The sequence below is a fragment of the Panulirus ornatus genome, chromosome 7 (assembly GCF_036320965.1).
Source record: "Panulirus ornatus isolate Po-2019 chromosome 7, ASM3632096v1, whole genome shotgun sequence".
Classification (NCBI taxonomy): Eukaryota; Metazoa; Arthropoda; class Malacostraca; order Decapoda; family Palinuridae; genus Panulirus; species Panulirus ornatus.
The window spans coordinates 11656864-11680330 of NC_092230.1; the positions used below are offsets into that span (position 1 = coordinate 11656864).

The following is a 23467-nucleotide window of genomic DNA, read 5'->3' on the forward strand; positions in this document are numbered from 1 at the left end:
TTTTCTTAGCGCTACCTCGCGCACATGCGTAGGGAGGGGGTTGTCATTTCATGTGTGGCGGGGTGGCAACGGGAATGAGTAAGGGCAGACGGTATGCATTATGGACATGTGTATATATGTATATGTCTGTGTGTGTATATATATATGTATACATTGAGATGTATAGGTATGTATATTTGCGTGTGTGGACGTGTATTTATATACATGTGTATGTGGGTGGGTTGGTCCATTCTTTCATCTGTTTCCTTGTGCTATGTCGCTAATGCAGGAGACAGTGACAAAGGAAAAAAGCATATATATATATATATATATATTTTTTTTTTTTTTTTTTTTTTTTTTCATACTATTCGCCATTTCCCGCGATAGCGAGGTAGCGTTAAGAACAGAGGACTGGACCTTTGAGGGAATACCCTCACCTGGCCCCCTTCTCTGTTCCTTCTTTTGGAAAATTAAAAAAAAAAAAAAAAAAAAAAAAAAAAAAAAAAAAAACAGATGAAAGAGATGGCCCAACCCACCCCCATACACATGTATATACATACGCCCACACACTCAAATATACATACCTACACAGCTTTCCATGGTTTACCCCACACGCTTCACATGCCCTGATTCAATCCACTGACAGCACATCAACCCCGGTATACCACATCGATCCAATTCACTCTATTCCTTGCCCGCCTTTCACCCTCCTGCATGTTCAGGCCCAGATCACACAAAATCTTTTTCACTCCATCTTTCCACCTCCAATTTGGTCTCCCACTTCTCGTCGTTCCCTCCACCTCCGACACATATATCCTCTTGGTCAATCTTTCCTCACTCATTCTCTCCATGTGCCCAAACCATTTCAAAACACCCTCTTCTGCTCTCTCAACCATGCTCTTTTTATTTCCAAACATCTCTCTTACCCTTACGTTACTTAGTTGATCAAACCACCTCACACCACACATTGTCCTCAAACATCTCATTTCCAGCACATCCATCCTCCTGCGCACAACCCTATCCATAGCCCACGCCTCGCAACCATACAACATTGTTGGAACCACTATTCCTTCAAACATACCCATTTTTGCTTTCCGAGATAATGTTCTTGACTTCCACACATTCTTCAAGGCTCCCAGGATTTTCGCCCCCTCCCCCACCCTATGATCCACTTCCGCTTCCATGGTACCATCTGCTGCCAGATCCACTCCCAGATATCTAAAACACTTTACTTCCTCCACTTTTTCTCCATTCAAACTTACCTCCCAATTGACTTGACCCTCAACCCTACTGTACCTAATAACCTTGCTCTTATTCACATTTACTCTTAACTTTCTTCTTTCACACACTTTACCAAACTCAGTCACCAGCTTCTGCAGTTTCTCACATGAATCAGCCACCAGTGCTGTATCATCAGTGAACAAAAGCTGACTCACTTCCCAAACTCTCTCATCCACAAAAGACTTCATACTTGCCCCTCTTTCCAAAACTCTTGCATTCACCTCCCTAACAACCCCATCCATAAACAAATTAAACAACCATGGAGACATCACACATCACTGCCGCAAACCTACATTCACTGAGAACCAATCACTTTCCTCTCTTCCTACACGTACACATGCCTCACATCCTCGATAAAAACTTTTCACCGCTTCTAACAACTTGCCTCCCACACCATATATTCTTAATACCTTCCACAGAGCATCTCTATCAACTCTATCATATGTCTTCTCCAGATCCATAAATGCTACATACAAATCCATTTGCTTTTCTAAGTATTTCTCACATACATTCTTCAAAGCAAATACCTGATCCACACATCCTCTACCACTTCTGAAACCACACTGCTCTTCCCCAATCTGATGCTCTGTACATGCCTTCACCCTCTCAATCAATACCCTCCCATATAATTTACCAGGAATACTCAACAAACTTATTATTTTTTTTTATTATACTTTGTCGCTGTCTCCCGCGTTTGCGAGGTAGCGCAAGGAAACAGACGAAAGAAATGGCCCCCCCCCCATACACATGTATATACATACGTCCACACACGCAAATATACGTACCTACACAGCCTTCCATGGTTTACCCCAGACGCTTCACATGCCTTGATTCAATCCACTGACAGCACGTCAACCCCGGTATACCACATCACTCCAATTCACTCTATTCCTTGCCCTCCTTTCACCCTCCTGCATGTTCAGGCCCCGATCACACAAAATCTTTTTCACTCCATCTTTCCACCTCCAATTTGGTCTCCCTCTTCTCCTCGTTCCCTCCACCTCCGACACATATATCCTCTTGGTCAATCTTTCCTCACTCATTCTCTCCATGTGCCCAAACCACTTCAAAACACCCTCTTCTGCTCTCTCAACCACGCTCTTTTTATTTCCACACATCTCTCTTACCCTTACGTTACTCACTCGATCAAACCACCTCACACCACACATTGTCCTCAAACATCTCATTTCCAGCACATCCATCCTCCTGCGCACAACTCTATCCATAGCCCACGCCTCGCAACCATACAACATTGTTGGAACCACTATTCCTGCAAACATACCCATTTTTGCTTTCCGAGATAATGTTCTCGACTTCCACACATTCTTCAAGGCCCCCAGAATTTTTGCCCCCTCCCCCACCCTATGATCCACTTCCGCTTCCATGGTTCCATCTGCTGCCAGATCCACTCCCAGATATCTAAAACACTTCACTTCCTCCAGTTTTTCTCCATTCAAACTCACCTCCCAATTGACTTGACCCTCAACCCTACTGTACCTAATAACCTTGCTCTTATTCACATTTACTCTTAACTTTCTTCTTCCACACACTTTACCAAACTCAGTCACCAGCTTCTGCAGTTTCTCACATGAATCAGCCACCAGCGCTGTATCATCAGCGAACAACAACTGACTCACTTCCCAAGCTCTCTCATCCCCAACAGACTTCATACTTGCCCCTCTTTCCAAAACTCTTGCATTTACCTTCCTAACAACCCCATCCATAAACAAATTAAACAACCATGGAGACATCACACACCCCTGCCGCAAACCTACATTCACTGAGAACCAATCACTTTCCTCTCTTCCTACACGTACACATGCCTTACATCCTCGATAAAAACTTTTCACTGCTTCTAACAACTTTCCTCCCACACCATATATTCTTAATACCTTCCACAGAGCATCTCTATCAACTCTATCATATGCCTTCTCCAGATCCATAAACAAACTTATACCTCTGTAATTTGAGCACTCACTCTTATCCCCTTTGCCTTTGTACAATGGCACTATGCACGCATTCCGCCAATCCTCAGGCACCCCACCATGAGTCATACATACATTAAATAACCTTACCAACCAGTCAATAATACAGTCACCCCCTTTTTTAATAAATTCCACTGCAATACCATCCAAAATTGCTGCCTTGCCGGCTTTCATCTTCCGCAAAGCTTTTACTACCTCTTCTCTGTTTACCAAATCATTTTCCCTAACCCTCTCACTTTGCACACCACCTCGACCAAAACACCCTATATCTGTCACTCTATCATCAAACACATTCAACAAACCTTCAAAATACTCACTCCATCTCCTTCTCACATCACCACTACTTGTTATCACCTCCCCATTTGCGCCGTTCAATGAAGTTCCCATTTGCTCCCTTGTCTTACGCACTTTATTTACCTCCTTCCAGAACATCTTTTTATTCTCCCTAAAATTTAATGATACTCTCTCACCCCAACTCTCATTTGCCCTCTTTTTCACCTCTTGCACCTTTCTCTTGACCTTCTGTCTCTTTCTTTTATACATCTCCCACTCAATTGCATTTTTTCCCTGCAAAAATCGTCCAAATGCCTCTCTCTTCTCTTTCACTAATAATCTTACTTCTTCATCCCACCACTCACTACCCTTTCTAATCAACCCATATACATATATATATATATATATATATATATATATATATATATATATATATATATATATATATATATATATTTATATATATATATATATATATATATATATTTTTTTTTTTTTTTTTTTTTTTTACTTTGTCGCTGTCTCCCGTGTTTGCGAGGTAGCGCAAGGAAACAGACGAAAGAAATGGCCCAACCCCCCCCCATACACATGTATATACATACGTCCACACACGCAAATATACATACCTACACAGCTTTCCATGGTTTACCCCAGACGCTTCACATGCCTTGAATCAATCCACTGACAGCACGTCAACCCCGGTATACCACATCGCTCCAATTCACTCTATTCCTTGCCCTCCTTTCACCCTCCTGCATGTTCAGGCCCCGATCACACAAAATCTTTTTCACTCCATCTTTCCACCTCCAATTTGGTCTCCCTCTTCTCCTCGTTCCCTCCACCTCCGACACATATATCCTCTTGGTCAATCTTTCCTCACTCATTCTCTCCATGTGCCCAAACCACTTCAAAACACCCTCTTCTGCTCTCTCAACCACGCTCTTTTTATTTCCACACATCTCTCTTACCCTTACCCTTACTCACTCGATCAAACCACCTCACACCACACATTGTCCTCAAACATCTCATTTCCAGCACATCCATCCTCCTGCGTACAACTCTATCCATAGCCCACGCCTCACAACCATACAACATTGTTGGAACCACTATTCCTTCAAACATACCCATTTTTGCTTTCCGAGATAATGTTCTCGACTTCCACACATTCTTCAAGGCCCCCAGAATTTTCGCCCCCTCCCCCACCCTATGATCCACTTCCGCTTCCATGGTTCCATCCGCTGCCAGATCCACTCCCAGATATCTAAAACACTTCACTTCCTCCAGTTTTTCTCCATTCAAACTCACCTCCCAATTGACTTGACCCTCAACCCTACTGTACCTAATAACCTTGCTCTTATTCACATTTACTCTTAACTTTCTTCTTCCACACACTTTACCAAACTCAGTCACCAGCTTCTGCAGTTTCTCACATGAATCAGCCACCAGCGCTGTATCATCAGCGAACAACAACTGACTCACTTCCCAAGCTCTCTCATCCCCAACAGATATATAACTGAGTTTGGTAAAGTGTGTGAAAGAAGAAAGTTAAGAGTAAATGTGAATAAGAGCAAGGTTATTAGGTACAGTAGGGTTGAGGGTCAAGTCAATTGGGAGGTAAGATTGAATGGAGAAATATATATATACATATTTGCTTTTTTACTTTGTCACTGTCTCCTGCATTAGCGACGTAGCGCAAGGAAACAGATGAAAGAATGGACCAACCCACCCACATACACATGTATATACATACACATCCACACACGCAAATATACATCCCTGGGGATAGGGGAGAAAGAATACTTCCCACGTATTCCCTGCATGTCGTAGAAGGCAAGTAAAAGGGGAGGGAGCAGGTGGCTGGAAATCCTCCCCTTTCTTATTTTTTTAATTTTCCAAAAGAAGGAACAGAGAAGGGGGTCAGGTGAGGATGTTCCCTCTAAGGCCCAGTTCTCTGTTCTTGACGCTACCTCGCTAACATGGGAAATGGCAAATAGTATGAAAAAAAAAAAAAAATATATATATATATATATATGTATATATATATATATATATATATATATATATATATATATATATATATATATATATATATATCATACCCCTCTCGTTTTTTTTTTTTTTTTTTTTTTTTAATTTTCCAAAAGAAGGAACAGAGAAGAGGTCCAGGTGAGGATATTCCCTCAAAGGCCCAGTCCTCTGTTCTTAACGCTACCTCGCTATCGCGGGAAATAGCGAATAGTATGAAAAAAAAAATATGTATATATATATATATATATATATATATATATATATATCCGCTGACAGATCCACTCCCAGATATCTAAAACACTTCACTTCCTCCAGTTTTTCTCCATTCAAACTCACCTCCCAATTGACTTGACCCTCAACCCTACTGTACCTAATAACCTTGCTCTTATTCACATTTACTCTTAACTTTCTTCTTCCACACACTTTACCACACACTTTACCAAACTCAGTCACCAGCTTCTGCAGTTTCTCACATGAATCAGCCACCAGCGCTGTATCATCAGCGAACAACAACTGACTCACTTCCCAAGCTCTCATCCCCAACAGACTTCATACTTGCCCCTCTTTCCAGGACTCTTGCATTTACCTCCCTAACAACCCCATCCATAAACAAATTAAACAACCATGGAGACATCACACACCCCTGCCGCAAACCTACATTCACTGAGAACCAATCACTTTCCTCTCTTCCTACACGTACACATGCCTTACATCCTCGATAAAAAGTTTTCACTGCTTCTAAGAACTTGCCTCCCACACCATATATTCTTAATGCCTTCCACAGAGCATCTCTATCAACTCTATCATATGCCTTCTCCAGATCCATAAATGCTACATACAAATCCATTTGCTTTTCTAAGTATTTCTCACATACATTCTTCAAAGCAAACACCTGATCCACACATCCTCTACCACTTCTGAAACCGCACTGCTCTTCCCCAATCTGATGCTCTGTACATGCCTTCACCCTCTCAATCAATACCCTCCCATATAATTTACCAGGAATACTCAACAAACTTATACCTCTGTAATTTGAGCACTCACTCTTATCCCCTTTGCCTTTGTACAATGGCACTATGCACGCATTCCGCCAATCCTCAGGCACCTCACCATGATTCATACATACATTAAATAACCTTACCAACCAGTCAACACTACAGTCACCCCCTTTTTTAATAAATTCCACTGCAATACCATCCAAACCTGCTGCCTTGCCGGCTTTCAACTTCCGCAAAGCTTTTACTACCTCTTCTCTGTTTACCAAATCATTTTCCCTAACCCTCTCACTTTGCACACCACCTCGACCAAAACACCCTATATCTGCCACTCTGTCATCAGACACATTCAACAAACCTTCAAAAGTGAAGTGTTTTAGATATCTGGGAGTGGATCTGTCAGCGGATGGAACCATGGAATGCGGGAGACAGCGACAAAGTATAATAATAATAATAATAATAATATATATATATATATATATATATATATTTTTTTTTTCATACTATTCGCCATTTCCCGCGATAGCGAGGTAGCGTTAAGAACAGAGGACTGGGCCCCTGAGGGAATATCCTCACTTGGCCCTCTTCTCTGTTCCTTCTTTTGGAGAAAAAAAAAAAAAAAAAGAGAGGCGAGGATTTCCAGCCCCCGCTCCCTTCCCTTTTAGTCGCCTTTTTTTTTTTTTGCTTTGTCGCTGTCTCCCGCGTTTGCGAGGTAGCGCAAGGAAACAGATGAAAGAAATGGCCCAACCCACCCCCATACACATGCCTTGATTCAATCCACTGACAGCACGTCAACCCCGGTATACCACATCGCTCCAATTCACTCTATTCTTTGCCCTCCTTTCACCCTCCTGCATGTTCAGGCCCCAATCACACAAAATCTTTTTCACTCCATCTTTCCACCTCCAATTTGGTCTCCCTCTTCTCCTCGTTCCCTCCACCTCTGACACATATATCCTCTTGGTCAATCTTTCCTCACTCATTCTCTCCATGTGACCAAACCATTTCAAAACACCCTCTTCTGCTCTCTCAACCACGCTCTTTTTATTTCCACACATCTCTCTTACCCTTACGTTACTTACTCGGTCAAACCACCTCACACCACACATTGTCCTCAAACATCTCATTTCCAGCACATCCATCCTCCTGCACACAACTCTATCCATAGTCCACGCCTCGCAACCATACAACATTGTTGGAACCACTATTCCTTCAAACATACCCATTTTTGCTTTCCGAGATAATGTTCTCGACTTCCACACATTCTTCAAGGCTCCCAGAATTTTCGCCCCCTCCCCCACCCTATGATCCACTTCCGCTTCCATGGTTCCATCCGCTGCCAGATCCACTCCCAGATATCTAAAACACTTCACTTCCTCCAGTTTTTCTCCATTCAAACTCACCTCCCAATTGAACTGACCCTCAACCCTACTGTACCTAATAACCTTGCTCTTATTCACATTTACTCTTAACTTTCTTCTTTCACACACTTTACCAAACTCAGTCACCAGCTTCTGCAGTTTCTCACATGAATCAGCCACCAGCGCTGTATCATCAGCGAACAACAACTGACTCACTTCCCAAGCTCTCTCATCCCCAACAGACTTCATACTTGCCCCTCTTTCCAAAACTCTTGCATTCACCTCCCTAACAACCCCATCCATAAACAAATTAAACAACCATGGAGACATCACACACCCCTGCCGCAAACCTACATTCACTGAGAACCAATCACTTTCCTCTCTTCCTACACGTACACATGCCTTACATCCTCGATAAAAACTTTTCACTGCTTCTAACAACTTGCCTCCCACACCATATATTCTTAATACCTTCCACATAGCATAGTGGTTAAATTGATGAGAACTACTATTGACGTTTGTGTAAATAAATTAAACATTTCCTTTCCATAGCCAGAGGTTGAACCATTATGTGACATTCATTTTTTCATTTCATTTCAAGCTAGAAGTTTCAGTTTTCCAAATTGTTTCTTACATTTTTCACATGTATATATATGTATGTGTGTGTGTGTGTGTATATGTGCGTGTGTGTGTGTATGTATGTGTATATATATATGTATATTATCCCTGGGGATAGGGGTGAAAGAATATTTCCCACGCATTCCTCGCGTGTCGTAGAAAGCGACTAGAGGGGACGGGAGCGGGGGGCCAGAAATCCTCCCCTCCTTGTATTTTTTTTTTTTTTAACTTTCTAAAATGGGAAAATATATATATATATATATATATATATATATATATATATATATATATATATATATTTTTTTTTTTTATACTTTGTCGCTGTCTCCCGCGTTTGCGAGGTAGCGCAAGGAAACAGACGAAAGAAATGGCCCACCCCCCCCATACACATGTACATACACACGTCCACACACGCAAATATACATACCTACACAGCTTTCCATGGTTTACCCCAGACGCTTCACATGCTTTGATTCAATCCACTGACAGCACGTCAACCCCTGTATACCACATTGCTCCAATTCACTCTATTCCTTGCCCTCCTTTCACCCTCCTGCATGTTCAGGCCCCGATCACACAAAATCTTTTTCACTCCATCTTTCCACCTCCAATTTGGTCTCCCTCTTCTCCTCGTTCCCTCCACCTCCGACACATATATCCTCTTGGTCAATCTTTCCTCACTCATTCTCTCCATGTGCCCAAACCATTTCAAAACACCCTCTTCTGCTCTCTCAACCACGCTCTTTTTATTTCCACACATCTCTCTTACCCTTACGTTACTTACTCGATCAAACCACCTCACACCACACATTGTCCTCAAACATCTCATTTCCAGCACATCCATCCTCCTGCGCACAACTCTATCCATAGCCCACGCCTCGCAACCATACAACATTGTTGGAACCACTATTCCTTCAAACATACCCATTTTTGCTTTCCGAGATAATGTTCTCGACTTCCACACATTCTTCAAGGCTCCCAAAATTTTCGCCCCCTCCCCCACCCTATGATCCACTTCCGCTTCCATGGTTCCATCCGCTGCCAGATCAACTCGCAGATATCTAAAACACTTCACTTCCTCCAGTTTTTCTCCATTCAAACTCACCTCCCAATTGACTTGACCCTCAACCCTACTGTACCTAATAACCTTGCTCTTATTCACATTTACTCTTAACTTTCTTCTTCCACACACTTTTCCAAACTCAGTCACCAGCTTCTGCAGTTTCTCACATGAATCAGCCACCAGCGCTGTATCATCAGCGAACAACAACTGACTCACTTCCCAAGCTCTCTCATCCCCAACAGACTTCATCCTTGCCCCTCTTTCCAAAACTCTTGCATTTACCTCCCTAACAACCCCAACCATAAACAAATTAAACAACCATGGAGACATAATCTTCTGTTTCCCATTTTAGAAAGTTAATACAAGGAGGGGAGGATTTCTGGCCCCCCGCTCCCGATATATATATATATATATATATATATATATATATATATATATATATATATATATATATTTATATATATATATATATATATATATATATATATATATATATATATATATATATATATATATATATAGGCCCAGATACGCACATATCAACATATACATACACAGACATTACATACTTACACATGCACATATTCATACTTGCTTGCCTTCATCCATTCCGTACATACACATGTACATATTCATACTATCTTGCTTTCATCCATTCCTGTGTCTACCCCACTCCACAGGCAAAACAGCCAAGCTATCCTTGCTTCAGTGAGGTAGTGCCAGGAATATAGACAAAAAGACCACATTCATTCATACTCAGTCTCAGGGTTTCATGTGAAATGCATTGAAACCATAGTTCCCTATCCACATCCAGGCCCCACAGATAAGATGAACATCAAAAGTGGAACATTAATCAGTGCACCTAAGACCTTATATGTCTGAAGTTTGATTATAGAGAGAATGGAACAGATGTTGGATTCTTGGATCATATGCCAAACTCATGAGTATGTTCCTGTCAGCATGCTTGTAAGACAAGCAAAGGCCTGAAGTATATATGATGACTTGGTAGCAGAAGAAGGAACAAGAAAATCATCTCAAGTATGATTAGGTTGCTTCACATATTTTAGGAAACCCTACAACTACCACAACATCAAGATGAGTGGCCAGGCTGTGTCTGTTGATGTTGCTTCTTTAAATTTCTTGGAAACCCTCAAGACCATTAAAGAGGAAGGCGATTATTCTCCTAAGCAGATTTTTAAGATGGACAAGACTTGATTATTTTGGAAGAAAATACCTTTGAGAATGTTCATTCACTAGGATTCAAAGCTGTTAAGGATTGCCTTATGTTGCTTTTGGGAGGCTACACCAAGGGTGACTGCAAGATGGTGAAGTCTAAATAGAATGCTAAATTTCTTTTTTGAAGAAAAAGGACACTCATAAGGAAGACTAGCCATCTGCATCTAGAAATGTAATGACTGAAACCATCTGACCATGACAACCACCCACTGTTCACCAACATCATCATCTGACTTAGATGACCCCTTTCCTTGGTAACTCCTTCACTCACCTCCATCCTCTCTATCAGCACCAGCAAGCACTGCAGAAACAGAGTTAAATATAAGTGTTGGAATTGTTTGTTATTTTCTGTTTTTATGAACAGAATAGAGAAAAACTGGAGGAAGTGAAGTGTTTTAGATATCTGGGAGTGGACTTAGCAGCAGATGGAACCATGGAAGCGGAAGTGAGTCACATGGTGGGGGAGGGAGCAAAGGTTTTGGGAGTGTTGAAGAATGTGTGAAAGGCGAGAATGTTATTTCGGAGAGCAAAATTGGGTATGTTTGAAGGAATAGCAGTTCCAACAATGTTATATGGTTGCGAGGCATGGGCTATAAATAGGGTTTTGCAGAGTAAGCTGGATGTGTTGGAAATTAAATGTTTGAGGACAATATATGGTGTGAGGTGTTTTGACAGAGTAAGTAATGAAAGGGTAAGAAAGATGTGTGTAGTAAAAAGAGTGTGGTTGAGAGAGCAGAAGAGGGTGTGTTGAAATGGTTTGGACACATGGAGAGAATGTGAGAAAAGATTGACAAAGAGGATATATGTGTCTGAGGTGGAGGGAACAATGAGAAGTGAGAGACCAAATTGGAGGTGGAAGATGGAGTGAAAAAGATTTTGAGTGATTGGGGCCTGAACATACAGGAGAGTGAAAGGCATGCAAGGAATAGAGTGCATTGGAATGATGTGGTATACCAGGGTTGACGTGCTGTCTGTGGATTGAACAAGGGCATGTGAAGCGTCTGGGGTAAACCAAGTCAAGTTTTGTGGGGCCTGGATGTGGAAAGGGAGCTGTGGTTTTGGTGCATTACACATGACATCTAGAGACTGAGTGTGAATGAATGTGGACTTTTTGTCTGTGCCTGTCGCTGCTTTGCTGGAGGGGGTGATGCTATTATGTGTGTGGCGGGATGGCGATGGGAATAGATGGAATCAGCAGGTATGAATATGTACATGTGTGTTTATGTATATGCCTGTGTATGTATATGTATATGTATTTTGAAATATATATGTATGTATATGTGTGTTTGTGGGCATTTATGTATATGCATGTGTATGTGGGTGGGTTGGGCCATTCGTGGTATGTTTCCTTGTGCTACAACGCTAACACAGGAGACGGCAGTTAAGTAAGGTGAATGAATAAATTAATAGAATTGATTGTACAACATGTATATTATGTTATATATATTTCTTGGTATGTGTATGCTATAGTTTTTCTCTGGTACTGTCTTATTGATAGTGAAACTCCAGTCTTTGTTACTTACATAATATGATTTATGCATTTTTGGTTTACATGACCATTTTCAAGAACGTAATTATCACATAAATCGAGAGATGTTTTATTGTACTCAGGCCAGCTACCCATCTCCATGCATTCCACTTAAAAGCCTACCATGCTAATGTACAGAAAAGTATACTGCTTTTCAAGGGTTTTTAGTTATTTTTGGATAATATACTTACGTTCTGTGTGCTTTAAGTGCTTTAGAGCTGGCAAAAAAAGTTTGCACAAAGGAGAATTTGTTCAAATCTGATGCTTGAATGTAAAATTCAAGTTTATGTAGGTCACTGTAGTCAAAGATAGTGCAATCAGATGCAAAGTATGATTGGAATTTCAAGGATAGATAGAGTGATGGGGAAGACATGAGATGTATAGGTGGCTTGAAGAAATCATTAGTAAGATCCACTATCCACCTCATGGAATTAGCAGTAGAGGTAATGATGATAGACAGATTAGCATTCAGTTGCTTCCATTGGATGATCATTACTGGTGGTTAGGCAGCTGCACCTCTTTGTAGATTATGATGCATTATGTTTTTAGGGTGGGGGAGGGGGCGAAAATTCTGGGGGCCTTGAAGAATGTGTGGAAGTTGAGAACATTATCTTGGAAAGCAAAAATGGGTATGTTTGAAGGAATAGTGGTTCCAACAATGTTGTATGGTTGCGAGGCGTGGGCTATAGATAGAGTTGTGCGCAGGAGGATGGATGTGCTGGAAATGAGATGTTTGAGGACAAGGTGTGGTGTGAGGTGGTTTGATCGAGTGAGTAACGTAAGGGTAAGAGAGATGTGTGGAAATAAAAAGAGCGTGGTTGAGAGAGCAGAAGAGGGTGTTTTGAAGTGGTTTGGGCACATGGAGAGAATGAGTGAGGAAAGATTGACCAAGAGGATATATGTGTCGGAGGTGGAGGGAACGAGGAGAAGAGGGAGACCAAATTGGAGGTGGAAAGATGGAGTGAAAAAGATTTTGTGTGATCGGGGCCTGAACATGCAGGAGGGTGAAAGGAGGGCAAGGAATAGAGTGAATTGGATTGATGTGGTATACCGGGGTTGACGTGCTGTCAGTGGATTGAATCAAGGCATGTGAAGCGTCTGGGGTAAACCATGGAAAGCTGTGTAGGTATGTATATTTGCGTGTGTGGACGTATGTATATACATGTGTATGGGGGGGGTTGGGCCATTTCTTTCGTCTGTTTCCTTGCGCTACCTCGCAAACGCGGGAGACAGCGACAAAGTATAATAAAAAATAAATATGTTTTGTTTAAATGCAGCCAGGACAGGTGCTCTGTTTATGCTCTTATATATGACACTCAGATCAGTTAAAACTAATTTGCTCTATGCAGAAATTGAGCGTCGATGGCAGGATGATGGGGCTCAAGGAATGCCTCGTGGAGTGCTAGCAAGCCTTCGTAAGGTGACCCCACCTGATGGTTACCTTTCCTTTGAGCGTTTTTGTGCTGGTCTACAGGTGAGGTCTAGTAACAGAACATAATTAGCTGTTCTACAAACACTTGATAAAGATTTCTTGCTAGAGCAAAATACCATATTTCTTCGGATGTTTTCATCAAGTGTTTCAGATGCATCTTACACTCTTCCTAAACTCTCCATACTGTTTTTCCTTTCCTAAGTTTGCCAGTTGTCTTGTACTAAGCTTTGCTTAGCTTTTCATAAACATTTAGAGTTTTGCACATGCACATTTCTTAGAGTATCAGAAATTACATGCTTGACATTTGTTTATAATTACCCCAGAACCCCTTTCTGAAAAGGTCCTGGTGTTATCCCAGGACCCATGCTCCAGGGGCTCCTGTAGCTTCAAGGCTGTGCTACACTCATTATCAGGGACAGAAGAAGTTCTTTGACAAGACCATACTCTGATTTGTCAACTGAAGAAGAATACAGCCTTGCCAAAGGTAACTTTTCACTCACAATGTCATCTCAGGCAGGCAGAGTCTGGTAATATCACTTACTTGACATGGACTGAGATATGGATTTACCCTTGGGGTTTGTAACTAAAGAAGTTTTTAACCTTTTGCTTGGAACTTGGAAGAATTGTGCATCTCATCATGTGGTTGAATAGTGTTAACATCAAATTAAAGTAGGATTTTACGTAGCATTTTGATCTAACTGAAATTATTATCAGTAAGGTCAGTCTGACATCATAGATTTATGTATAAATTGGGTTGAAAGCTTTCCCTCCTATATCATGTCACATCACTGATGACTTGCCTGTATCTAGAATTGAGTGGCCTCACCAGGAACTTTTAAAAAACTGTTTACACAGCTTGGATGAAATTCTTGCATCGAAGAAGTGAAGAAATTGTTTGGTATAAACATTAAAGACAGGTAATCATGCCAAATTGGTCATTGGAATGTTCAGCAATCCTGAGCTTTTGGGAATATATTAGAACCATCAAGGATTGGAATTAGATTTATACTGAGGCAGGAATGTTGAGCAATCCTGAGCTTTTGGGAATATATCAGAGCCATCAAGGGTTGGAATCAGATTTATACTGAGGCAGTTTTAGTGTATATTACAAAAATTTGATTGGATGTTTTACTGAATTTTCTTCTGAGGTGTATCATTAAAAGAGTATTGATTTGATAAGTTAGTGAATTTTCTTTAGACCTGAATATTTGAAGACATATTTCAGCTAGGTATTCTTGTGAAGAATGATGATTGGAAATAAAGTTTAAGTTAGTGAATTTTTGTTGGACCTGAATATTTGAAGACATATTTCTGCTAGGTATTCTTGTGAAGAATGGTGATTGGAAATAAGGTTTGACTTTTCAGTCAGGTAGTAACCTAAGCTAGTTAGTGGGCTGAGCACATTTGTGAATAGATTTAAGAGATGGTATAATTCAAAAGGAAGTTTAAGAGATGGGACCCCATGAGGGTGAAACTCCCTCATCAGTCATGTGCAAAAATCTTCACTGAGGCCAGTTCTTAAATTATATTGATAAAAGTATAAAAGAAAGAGAATAAAAAGAATAAACTTGAAAGAAACATAATACAGTGACACACTCATTGGGTACTCTTGGCTGCACAGTAATTATGTGATGCAGTGGCTTTCTGTAGAGAAGAATCTTTGGCAACTGAACAATACTTAGTTGTTTAGAGAAAGATTCAACAAGCTGCATAATGCATGTTCCCAAAGATAGAGCTTCTGCTATGTTATCATTAAACTTGTTATTTATGCTGAGTAATGGACCCCATGGAGAGCCTTGAAGAGTTTCAGAAAAATAATCATGAAGCTCTAAACTTCAGTCCATGTTTGTTTGTAGGGAAATTCTGTCAAAATTTACTCCTATAGAAATACTCAAGACCAGAGACAGTTAGAGAAAGATTATGAAGCAGATCTGGATGAAGGCATAGCATACCATTGGATGGTGAGCATACTGAAAAGAAAATGTTGGTCTTTCAGAAAATTTTGTGATCAGAGGCGGGACTAGTTAAGTTTATTATACAATGCTGTCACAGTTGTCACTAGATTCAATTGATCTGGACAAATCCCTCATGGTGTCTGCAAATGGAAGGTCATGAAGAAAGTTGTGACCATCTTGGGGTGAGTTTGAGTGACATATTGGAGCTTTGTGTACTGTCAGTACTGTACATTACTAATTAACAGTTTAGTCTTTTAAAATTCATTTTGTCATGATAAATAGCAAACAGTACCTCATGGTGTCAGAACAAGATATATTTGTAAAAGTATCCATAGCTCACGTGGGGAGTGCTCATCCGCCTCGAGAGCTCAGATTAGGGTGTCTGAATGTGTGTGGATATAACCAAGATGAAAAAAAAAGGAGAGATTGGCAGTATTTTTGAGGAAAGGAACCTGGATGTTCTGGCTCTGAGTGAAACGAAGCAAGGGTAAAGGGGAAGAGTGGTTTGTGAATGCCTTGGGAGTAAAATCATGGTTTGGTGAGAGGACAAGAGCAAGGGAAGGAGTAGCACTACTCCTGAAACAGGAGTGGTGGAAGTATGTGATAGAGTGTACGAAAGTAAACTCTAGATTGATATGGGTAAAATTGAAAGTGGATGGAGAGAGATGGGTGATTATTGGTGCATATGCACCTGGGCATGAGAAGAAAGATAATGAGAGGCAAGTGTTTTGGGAGCAGCTGAGTGAGTGTGTTAGTAGTTTTGATGCACGAGACCGGGTTATAGTGATGGGTGATTTGAATGCAAAGGTGAGTGGCAGTTAAGGGAATAACTGGTGTACATGGGGTGTTCAGTGTTGTAAATGGAAATGGTGAAGAGCTTGTAGATTTGTGCGCTGAAAAAGGACTGGTGATTGGGAATACCTGGTTTAAAAAGAGAGATATACATAAGTATACGCATGTAAGTTGGAGATGTTGCCAGAGAGCGTTATTGGATTATGTGTTAATTGATAGGCACGCGAAAGAGAGACTTGGATATTAATGTGCTGAGAGGTGCAACTGGAGGGATGTCTGATCATTATCTTGTGGAGGCAAAGGTGAATATTTGTAGAGGTTTTCAGAAAAGATGAGAGAATGGTGGGGTGAAGAGAGTGGTGAGAGTAAGTGAGCTTGGGAAGGAGACTTGTGTGAGGAAGTACCAGGAGAGACTGAGTACAGAATTGAAAAAGGTGAGAAGAAAGGACGTAAAGGGAGTGGGGGAGGAATGGGAGGTATTTAGGGAAGCAGTGATGGCTTGTGCAAAAGATGCTTGTGGCATGAGAAGAGTGGGAGGTGTGCAGATTAGAAAGGGTAGTGAGTGGTGGGATGAAGAAGTAAGATTATTAGTGAAAGAGAAGAGAGAGGCATGTGGACAATTTTTGCAGGGAAATAATGCAGAGGAGTGGGAGATGTATAAAAGAAAGAGGCAAAAGGTCAAGAGAAAGGTGCAAGAGGTGAAAAAGAGGGCAAATGAGAGTTGGGGTGAGAGAGTATCATTGAATTTTAGGGAGAATAAAACGATGTTTTGGAAGGAGGTAAGTAAAGTGCGTAAGACAAGGGAACAAATAGAAACATCAGTAAAGGGGGCCAATGGGGAGGTGATAACAAGTAGTGGTGATGTGAGAAGGAGATGGAGTGAGTATTTTGAAGGTTTGTTGAATGTGTTTGATGATAGAGTGGCAGATATAGGGTGTTTTGGTCGAGATGGTGTGCAAAGTGAGAGGGTTAGGAAGAATGATTTGGTAAACAGAGAGGAGGTAGTAAAAGCTTTGTGGAAGATGGAAGCCGGCAAGGCAGCAGGTTTGGATGGTATTGCATTGGAATTTATTAGAAACGTGGGTGACTGTGTTGTTGACTGGTTGGTAAGGCTATTTAATGTATGTATGTCTCATGGTGAGGTGGCTGTGCATTGGTGAAATGTTCGCATAGTGCCATTGTACAAAGGCAAAGGGGATATAAGTGAGTACTCAAATAACAGAGGTATAAGTTTGTTGAGTATTCCTGGTAAACTATGTGGGAGGGTATTGATTGAGAGGGTGAAGGCATGTGCAGAGCATCAGATTGGGGAAGAGCAGTGTGGTTTCAGAAGTGGTAGAGGATGTAGTAGAGATCAGGTGTTTGCTTTGTAGAATTTATGTAAGAAATACTTAGGAAAGCAAATGGATTTGTATGTAGCATTTCTGGATCTAGAGAAGACATATGATAGAGTTGATAGAGATGCTCTGCGGAAGTGGTAGAGATCAGGTGTTTGCTTTGTAGAATTTATGTAAGAAATACTTAGGAAAGCAAATGGATTTGTATGTAGCATTTCTGGATCTAGAGAAGACATATGATAGAGTTGATAGAGATGCTCTGCGGAAGGTATTATGAATGTATGGTGTGGGAGGTAAGTTGTTAGAATCAGTGAAAAGTTTTTATCAAGGATGTAAGGCATGTGTACGAGCAGGAAGAGAGAAAAGTGATTGGTTCTCAGTGAATGTCGGTTTGTCTCAGGGGTGCATGATGTCTCCATGGTTGTTTGATTTGTTTATGGATGGGGTTGCTAGGGAGGTGAATGCAATGGTTTTGGAGAGAGGGGCAGGTATGTAGTCTGTTGTGGATGAGAGAGCTTGGGAAGTGAGTCAGTTGTTGTTCGCTGATGATACAGCGCTGGTGGCTGATTCATGTGAGAAACTGCAGAAGCTGGTGACTGAGTTTGGTAAAGTGTGTGAAAGAAGAAAGCTGAGGGTGAATGTGAATAAGAGCAAGGTTATTAGGTACAGTAGGGTTGAGGGACAAGTCAATTGGGAGGTAAGTTTGAATGGAGAAAAACTTTAGGAAGTGAAGTGTTTTAGATATCTGGGAGTGGATTTGGCAGCGGATGGAACCATGGAAGCTGAAGTGAATCATAGGGTGGGGGAGGGGGTGAAAGTTCTGGGAGTGTTGAAAAATGTGTGTAAGGCGAGAACATTATCTTGGAAAGCAAAAATGTGTATGTTCCGACAATGTTATATGGTTGCGAGGCATGGACTATAGATAGAGTTGTGCGGAGGAGGGTGGATGTGCTGGAAATGAGATGTTTGAGGACAATATGTGGTGTGAGGTGGTTTGACCGAGTTAGTAATGAAAGGGTAAGAGAGATGTGTGGTAATAAAAAGAGTGTGGTTGAGAGAGCAGAAGAGGGTGTTTTGAAATGGTTTGTTCAAGTGGAGAGAATGAGTGAGGAAAGATTGACCAAGAGGATATATGAGTCAGAGGTAAAGGGAACGAGGGGAAGTGGAAGACCAAATTTGAGGTGGAAAGATGGAGTGAAAAAGATTTTGAGTGATCACGGCCTGAACATTGAGGAGGATGAAAGGTGTGCACGGAATAGAGTGAATTGGAACGATGTGGTATACCGGGGTCAACGTGCTGTCAGTGGATTGAACCACTGCATGTGAAGTGTCTGGGGTAAACCATGGAAAGTTTTGTGGGGCCTGGATGTGGAAAGGGAGCTGTGGTTTCGGTGCATTATACATGACAGCTAGTGACTGAGTGTGAACGAGTTGCATTTGTTGTCTCTTCCTAGTGCTACCTCGTGCACATGAGGGGGAGGGGGTTGTCATTTCATGTGTGGCGGGTTGGCGATGGGAATGAGTAAGAGCTGACAGTATGAATTATGTACGTGTGTATATATGTATATGTCTGTGTGTGTATATATATGTATACATTGAAATGTATAGGTATGTATATATGCGTGTGTGGACGTGTATGTATATACATGTGTTTGTGGGTGGGTTGGGCCATTTCTTTCGTCTGTTTCTTCGTGCTACCTCGCTAGCGCGGGAGACAGCGACAAAGTATAATAATGATATGATAATAATCCATAGCTACCTCTTTGTAGGCTCAGAAAAGAGTTTCAAAGATCAAAATCAGTTTTGTACAATGTATCATCAAGCAGTCGATTCATAATTGAAATGTTATTTGATATTTTTTTTTCTTTATCAGATTAGCCTATTGCGCAACAAGGTGGAAGGCCAACCAGCAAGCTCTTTCACCACAAAGGTAGAAGACAGGCAACCTAGCTCTTCAGCTAATGTTGCCCCACAAGTAACTCCCATGGGTCCTCCACCACTGCCACACAGTCGCCCACCTTCTGCACCTCTTTTGGACCAAGTTAGAGAACTATCTGTTCTGTTTGAATAAGCCCAGCATTGATTGGCTTCATTTGTATTGTAAATTTGAAAATATTCTGGATTTCAGGGATATGTTATTTAATTAGGTGTGTTTTTGAAAGATGAAAGTGGAGCATTTGATGTCTTATCTTTTTGTATTATATTGCTTTCTTTGAACTTTACTTGTGATTCAGGTTTTAGTTAAGAATCATAGGTTAATTGAATAGGGAGTTTGAATTGTGTATTCCAGAGTATTAGACATTAAAGATTATAGAAGAACTTCAGCATTTGGAATAGTAGGGTGTTTGAACTGTGTCAGCTGGGTAAAAAGGGGATAATTTGCTATAAATTTGAATATTTAGTTTTGTGCCTGTTGTATTCATTTTATTTGTTTTTTTCATTTTAGGAGCAGCTTCCAAAGCAACTACGTACAAATGCTGCCTTACTGCACATGGGGATGAGCTCTTCCCAGCATACTCGCACTGAACGAGCAGTATCCATGCCTCACTTGGATGAACCTGCCAGCCACCATGAACCAAGCACACATCACCATTATGATCACCCAGATTTGCGCATGCAGTCAAACAAACTTGACATCAAGATGGGAGTTGGAGGAATCATGGCTCATTCCAAGTCAACAGGAAACATGGCAGGTCCTCCCAAACCTCCCCGAATAATGGATCGAGATCGAGGAACTCATAGCTTAGATCGCAACTTGGAAAGTAGGAACACTGGTGAACATAATAGAATGCCAAATGATGTTCGAACTACTCACTCATTGGACCGGGATCGTTCTGAAAGGAAATGGGATCATGATCGAGCAGAATGGACACACAGAGATCGGTAATCCTCTCACAATCTTAGTTACTTGATATATTACATTATTAATTCATCAAATATTTGGTACTGAATTTGTAAGTTGAAATGTATTGGATGACAAAATTGAAATTAAAGTATTTAGTGTGAAAGCCTGTAGAGGAGCAAATTCATGTTTAAGAGTGGATGTAGAGTTATGCAAAAGTTTTGATATGCATGTAGGTATGAGGCAGTGCTGTGATATCAGTCTGATTTTTCATCTTACATATGGATTGAGGAGAAGAAAGATGAAAGCAAAACTAGGGATAGATGGTGCATAGATGGAGTATGGTGGTAAGGTATGGTGGCTAGTGACTCGCCTGTTTGTGGATGATACTGTATTGTTTACTGATAGTGGCGAGGAGTTGCAGAAGGTTGTAAGTGTGTTTTATGACATAAGCATAAGTGACTGAAGATAAATATAAGTAAAGTAATGGTATTTGAAAAGAATCAGAGTGAAAATTAAAATTTTGCAAAGCTCTTTAGAGTGGGACAAGAAATTACTGTGTAATAGATATTGGGGAGAAAAACTAGAAGAGGTGACCGAATTTATGTATATGGAAGCTATCTTGGGTAAGATTGGTGACGTGGAAGGAAAGATAAGGGAGGGAGTAGTACGTGGTAGAAGATCTATTGGGTTCTTCAGTAGAATATTGCAGGGTAAAGGTGAAAGTATGCAAGTGAAGAAAAGATTACAGCATAGTCCTCTCAACCCTGGTGTACACATCTGGGATATGGACATAAAAGAAGTCACAGAGGTCAAAAATCCAGGCTGTGGAAATGAAGTATATGAGAGGAGCATGTGGCATGAAGAAAGAAAAGAGGAGGTGGAAGAGATATTTAGTAAGGCAGGGAATGCAAAGATGAATTCTTAACTGTTGTAGAAGGCGACTAAAGGGGATGGGAACGGGGGGGGACTAGAAACCCTCCCATCCATGTATTTTAACTTTCTAAAAGGGGAAACAGAAGAAGGAGTCATGCGGGGAGTGCTCATCCTCCTCAAAGGCTCAGATTGGGGTGTCTAAATGTGTGTGGATGTAACCAAGATGAGAAAAAAGGAGAGATAGGTAGTATGTTTGAGGAAAGGAACTGGGATGTTTTGGCTCTAAGTGAAATGAAGCTCAAGGGGAAAGGGGAAGAGTGGTTTGGGAATGTTTTGGGAGTAAAGTCAGGGGTTGGTGAGAGGACAAGAGCAAGGGAAAGAGTAGCACTACTCCTTAAACAGCAGTTGGGGGAGTATGTGATAGAGTGTAAGAAAGTGGATGGAGAGAAATGGGTGATTATTGGTGCTCTGCACCTGGGAATGAGAAGAAAGATCATGAGAGGCAAGTGTTTTGGGAGCAGCTGAGTGAGTGTGTTAGCAGTTTTGATGCACGAAACCAGGTTATAGTGATGGATGATTTGAATGCAAAGGTGAGTAATGTGGCAGCTGAGGGAATAATTGGTGCACATGGGGTGTTCAGTGTTGTAAATGGAAATGGTGAAGAACTTGTAGATTTATGTGCCGAAAAAGGACTGGTGATTGGGAATACCTGGTTTAAAAAGATATATATATATATATATATATATATATATATATATATATATATATATATATATATATATATATATTTTTTTTTTTTTTTTTTTTTTTTTTTTTTTTTTTTGTCGCTGTCTCCCGCGTTTGCGAGGTAGCGCAAGGAAACAGACAAAAGAAATGGCCCAACCCCCCCCCCCATACACATGTACATACGTCCACACACGCAAATATACATACCTACACAGCTTTCCATGGTTTACCCCAGACGCTTCACATGCCTTGATTCAATCCACTGACAGCACGTCAACCCCTGTATACCACATCGCTCCAATTCACTCTATTCCTTGCCCTCCTTTCACCCTCCTGCATGTTCAGGCCCCGATCACACAAAATCTTTTTCACTCCATCTTTCCACCTCCAATTTGGTCTCCCTCTTCTCCTCGTTCCCTCCACCTCCGACACATATATCCTCTTGGTCAATCTTTCCTCACTCATTCTCTCCATGTGCCCAAACCATTTCAAAACACCCTCTTCTGCTCTCTCAACCACGCTCTTTTTATTTCCACACATCTCTCTTACCCTTACGTTACTCACTCGCTCAAACCACCTCACACCACACATTGTCCTCAAACATCTCATTTCCAGCACATCCATCCTCCTGCGCACATCTCTATCCATAGCCCACGCCTCGCAACCATACAACATTGTTGGAACCACTATTCCTTCAAACATACCCATTTTTGCTTTCCGAGATAATGTTCTCGACTTCCACACATTTTTCAAGGCTCCCAAAATTTTCGCCCCCTCCCCCACCCTATGATCCACTTCCGCTTCCATGGTTCCATCCGCTGACAGATCCACTCCCAGATATCTAAAACACTTCACTTCCTCCAGTTTTTCTCCATTCAAACTCACCTCCCAATTGACTTGACCCTCACCCCTACTGTACCTAATAACCTTGCTCTTATTCACATTTACTCTTAACTTTCTTCTTCCACACACTTTACCAAACTCAGTCACCAGCTTCTGCAGTTTCTCACATGAATCAGCCACCAGCGCTGTATCATCATTTTTTTTTTCATACTATTCGCTATTTCCCGCGATAGCGAGGTAGCGTTAAGAACAGAGGACTGGGCCTTTGAGGGAATATCCTCACCTGGCCCTCTTCTCTGTTCCTTCTTTTGGAAAAT

The 23467-nt window shown here is 41.2% G+C and overlaps 1 protein-coding gene across 1 annotated transcript in view; it reads left to right on the forward strand.

Moving 5' to 3' along the window:
- LOC139749415 (uncharacterized) overlaps window positions 1-23467 on the forward strand; it is a 267630-nt gene that overhangs the window by 72832 nt on the left and 171331 nt on the right. Inside the window, exons 3-5 of the mRNA XM_071663251.1 lie at window positions 13697-13821; window positions 19737-19904; window positions 20310-20746. Of these exons, the coding sequence (XP_071519352.1) occupies window positions 13697-13821; window positions 19737-19904; window positions 20310-20746 (730 nt within the window). The remainder of the gene's footprint in view (window positions 1-13696; window positions 13822-19736; window positions 19905-20309; window positions 20747-23467) is intronic.